This window comes from Antrostomus carolinensis, unplaced genomic scaffold, assembly GCF_000700745.2.
Source record: "Antrostomus carolinensis isolate BGI_N321 unplaced genomic scaffold, ASM70074v2 scaffold3345, whole genome shotgun sequence".
NCBI lineage: Eukaryota > Metazoa > Chordata > Aves > Caprimulgiformes > Caprimulgidae > Antrostomus > Antrostomus carolinensis.
In genome coordinates this window covers 889-5742 of record NW_010316938.1, presented here as the reverse complement: position 1 = coordinate 5742, position 4854 = coordinate 889, and the positions used below count along the sequence as shown (strand labels likewise).

The 4854-nt window shown below is 43.6% G+C and overlaps 1 protein-coding gene across 1 annotated transcript; it reads right to left on the bottom strand.

Annotated features, from left to right (window-relative positions):
* Positions 1-975: 975 nt before the first annotated feature.
* On the bottom strand, positions 976-4276 carry IGFBP1 (insulin like growth factor binding protein 1; the record flags this gene model as incomplete). Its single annotated transcript, XM_010168388.1, has 3 exons — positions 976-1107; positions 2307-2435; positions 4098-4276. Coding segments are annotated over 3 exons (440 nt in total), but the record flags the coding sequence as incomplete, so codon positions are not given.
* Positions 4277-4854: the final 578 nt, after the last annotated feature.

Genomic DNA, 4854 nt, shown 5'->3' with positions numbered 1-4854 from the left:
TCTTTTCCCTTGGAGGCTGCTGCAAAGGCTTGCAGAGCACAGCTTGGAGTGGAGAGGATGGGAGAGGGGGAACAGGATGGGGAGAGCAAAAGAAGAAAATTTCCTTGCAGGAAAATGGAGTTGGGAGTTGAGGAGGCAGATGTGCAAGAGGCATGTTTCCCTCTGTGCTCCCACCTGCGGAATGGGAACACGCAGAAAGCGAGAGAGCAGGACGGCGTCGAAGACATGATTTAATAGCTCATCCTAAATAGCAGGACAATGTCCACATGTGAACAACTTCCACCTGCCAAAGGTGGCAGAGAATATTCTGTTGTGTTTTACCATTCAGCTGGAAAACAGCACCAAATACTGTCCCATCAGGAGCTCCAGTATATAATCAAGGTTTAGACTTTCTTTTTTAAGAAACAGCTTGACATTGAAACAGAGGCGCAAAAGCAACATGATATATAAACAAAACAGGTTTTAAATAAGCATGTTCTCTACTGAAAGTTATTTTTTTTAATTCAGTTTTAAGTCTATAAATACATAGTACAAAAACGCCAGTTTACAAGCCATTTTTCCCAACAGAGTCATGCCGTGTGAAGTTTTAAGTAGCAACATTCCTTCAACATAAGATGCATACATTTAAGAGCAATAATATTAAGTATTTACATATAAAGTTATGAAGTGTTTGAGGATATAAATTAGTAACAACACACACAGACAAAAATACACATACTGTGAAATAAATAATTCAACAGCTTTACATACGAGAGTATCTGTAATATTATACAACAAAATATAAAAGACTGTAGGACCTGATCTGGCAGTTGCTCATATCTGTCACTCGAGCATCTGAGTAATCCCAGCGCAGTAAAAAGTGACTTTCTGGGGTTACTCATACGCTGAAAATCAGGTGCACAAAAGCATCTGACTGAAATGGCTCCTCACTAGGTCAGGCCCCACAGAACTTGGTGTGAATGAACGTGTTTCATTTTATTCTTGTGAGCCGAGATACTGTTGGCATTCAAGGTCTCCTTTCGTTTCTGGAGATCCAGGAATTCTTCTTCCATTTTTTGGATAGACACACCAGCACCCAGCAGACTCTCCATCCAGTGAAGTTTCACACTAGAATATTATTAGCAAAACAAAACCCAACCTGTGAGATACTGCAAGCAGAGACGTTGGGCAGATCTGGGATCAGAAGGTGGGGACCTGCTGTGCACAGATTCATTTTGAATGCGGTGATCCTTGCTCAGACAGAGCCTCTGATCCACACACTGGGTCAGGGAGCCGTAACCCAAGCTCAGCTACCACAACAGCAGATTTAAAACAGTTTGCCCACTCCTCAGTAGCCAGCAGTATGAACCAGCAATACCTTCCAGTGTGAGAAACCGATGGAAGGCAGAAGATAGGAGCTGGCAGGGCAGGAGCCATGACTGGATGGTCTGGCTCTTCACTCAAGGACCCAGATAGGTTGGAGTTTTTGGTTTGTTTGATTGTTTGGTTTTTTTTGTTGTTGTGTTTTGTTTATTTCTCTGGGGGATGAAAGTTAGAGAGATTTCTGTTTGTGCCTGATTAGATCCCAGGTCACAATGCTCATGAGTCACACAGTGGTGCCATGCCCCAAAACAAGGAGTCTCGGTGACACGGATTTATACAGACCTACTAAATTTGTGTGCATAACCCGTGGTTACAAGGGTGTGGCTTGAGGTCTGGAGCCTTAGTTAGGTTTGTAGATGACTGTCAGTATAACTTGCAACGGCTTTTTTTTGAGGCTATAATGGAAATGAGCGTATAACAGAATCCATAGGCAGCACAAATCAGTGTTTCTGTTCTCCTTTCAGAGGCTCATTTTGCTTCAGAGACTTTTTTCACTGCCTGTGTGAGTTTCTCACTGCTTGGGGGCTGAGAGTCTCCTTTCTCCGTCATGACTATTATATAGGCAAGAGGCTTCGCAGGCAGTAGAGTGGATATTATGAATTAGTATCAACTGGGAATATGCTAACAGATCAGAGACAAAATGCTTGATTTGGCCTGGGAGCAGAGAGGGTTAAAAGATTTTGGAGAAGGCCTTGTGTGCACCTGTTCTGTGAATGGAAAAGCCTCCTGCCTCCCTCACTGTGGGACCACAGCACATGGCTCACTTTTAAGAGAAGAAGGGCAAACCATCTGCTCCCACGACTAAGTATCCCTGATCTCACAACCTGCTTTTCCAGCAGCTGCAGACTCATTGGGTTTGGGAGCAGAAGGCTGTGAAAGGCTTGGCTGTGTCAGGCTGGCTAGTCACTGCGCTGCTGCGAGTAGACAGGGGAAAAGGCACGTACCTGTTTGGTGTGGTAAAATCCATTCTTGTTGCAGTTGGGCAAGTAGAATTTGTAAATCTCCCCTCCACTTCTTTGCTGCGCCTTCGCCAATTTATACAGGGCTCTGTAGAGCTCCTTCTGACAAGGTCCCTGCAGGAATAAATGCCGTGCAAAGGTTGGCAAGACCAGCATCACAAAGAAACCAGCTGAATAAAAAGGGATCAGTAGAAAGCTAGCAAAAAGCTGAAAACACTTATTAGTCATAAAATCTGCACCAGGCTGCTTTGCATTTAGTTTTTACTTGTTTCAGTAGGAGCGCAGCCAGAAAACTCTGGTGCTGCATTTAGGCCTTTGTTTTTGTTCTTTGAGGTATTTTCTGTCCTCAGAAACATGAGGATTTAAGTCTTTAAATTGCCACACAAGGAAATTTAACCTGTACTAAGTAAACACATTACTGCTCGGAGGGCACAATCTCTCCTATTATGGGGAGGTGCACGGCAGGAGCCTGGTGTACGTGAGACTAGCCACGTTTTCTGGGTTGCCATGGCCCTGCGCTCTGTTGATGTATGGAGAATAGGTGCAAGACATATATAGCCGGGGCGAGAACAAACATCTGAATGTTTGTGATCTTTTGTACAAGGACAGAGCTGTTGCCAAAGCAGAACAGAGAGCACCCCAGGGGCTCCAAGACCCAAACCCAAAGTGCCTGGAACTGGTGAGGAAGAACCGTTCGCAATATTCACTTTTTTCACTGTTTGCTTGCTCACTTTTTCAAAGTCACAACTGCCAAGTATCGATAGTACCTAACATGTTGAAATGAGTGGAAGGGGGAGGAGAACTGACTGAGCAAGTATTTTTATGTTACAGTGAAAATAATCTGCTTTTGCCAGCCCTTCCCAGGTCAGCCCCTCGCAGAAGTGCTCCTGTTCAAGTCAACAGGCTTATCTGTGGCTCTGGGTGAGAAAAGCAGAAGCCTAAAAATCAGAACAGGAGCTAACAGCACTTCTGTACAACAGTCCAGACTAAATCAGCAATCAAGTCCTGTTCTGGATGTGGAATGAAGCTTCCTAGAGTGGGGTTAGTAGGTTTTTGTCTTTTTTTCTTTTTTTTTAATTTCTCTGTGACCATTATGAAACTGGGCTTCTGTGGTGCCCGGTTCTAATTCAGCTGGGTGCTGCAGTGTGCTGGGACTGGTCTAACTGCGGTGCTCTGGTGCCCTCACGTGGAACAGGGACCTGCTTGCAAAGGCCCCACACCCCCCTTACCCACTGCGAGTTTGCAGTGTCAAAGGTAAAAGCTTACTTTAATTCCTGAGTTTTCTGCCTTTTTCCATGCATCGACTGAAGAGCGTTCCTTGTGATCAGAAAGAAACACGTTTTGGTTTGCATTGGTGTTTCATTGATAACTGTACGTAAGGACTCCCTTTCACTTCACTGAGCAATGGACCAATGACAAATGCCTTTAATTTTTTGACTAAAACTCAAAAGTTTGAGTCCAAGAATTTAATATGGGCTCTGGGAAATTAAGGGCCCATGTTATAATCTGATAGTAAAAGCAGAGAAAGATTCAGCTTCTGTATGGGGTCTGTATAGGACATATCTGATGCACAGCTGTTTTTATCGCTCCTGCAATTCTGCCTGTTCCTCAAGCACCTGATGATAAAAGCATCTCAAAAATCTGTTTGCTGGCTGCCTCAAAACCTGACACCCCAGTGTTCCTGCCACGCGTGCTTCCACACGCATTTTCATTTCGTACTCTGAATCGATAGCATCTAATGAAACGGTCTCGGAAAGGTTCGCAAAGAAAACCCACCTGCTCTTTCCATTTCTTGAGTTCAGATATTCTCTTTGCTTTCATGTTCTCATAGGCAGTGATGGCATTCCAGGGGATGGATTTGTCCTGGCCTATGGGAAACATCAACTGATAGTTCAGCAGCTGATCCTGGGTCACTTCAGTGCTTTCCAAAGGCATATCCTCAGGTTCAACAGAGTCTGGAAAGGAATTAGATTAAGGTGAACGTCTACAGTGAACTTTTGCATTTATTTCTCCAAGTTAAAAAGGTAAAGAAAAAGAACAATCAGCAACAACAACAGAGAGTAATATCCAAGACAGATCTATTACAGTAGCTCTTGCAGGAGTAATAAATTACATGTGCAGCGCAGCAAATTAAACTTTTGTCATAAATTCATGTGAGGACACATCAGCTGTTCTCTAACAAGTAATTTATTTTATGATCCTTCAAAATCACTCTAATCCCAAAGATGAAGCTGCAGCCCGTCTGTTAGGAATGAAAAAAAACCCTTTTCTTGACCACAGTGGGCTGTAGAGACTTTGCTAAACGAGGAAAGACTGGCATTAAACTTGTAAAGAATTTAGATTTTTGTCAGCATGATGTGTGTCAGTTTTTATCCAGGAGAGGAACTGGTCCAGACCAAATTCCATGACATTTCAGGGCTTGGGAATTCTCCTGCTGGAAGCAACAGAAGCTCTTTGCAATTGCAGGGACTCATCATGGGAAAAAAGTTTGACGTGTGTCTAAAGAACCTGTTGGATCAAGGCTGTAAACAAT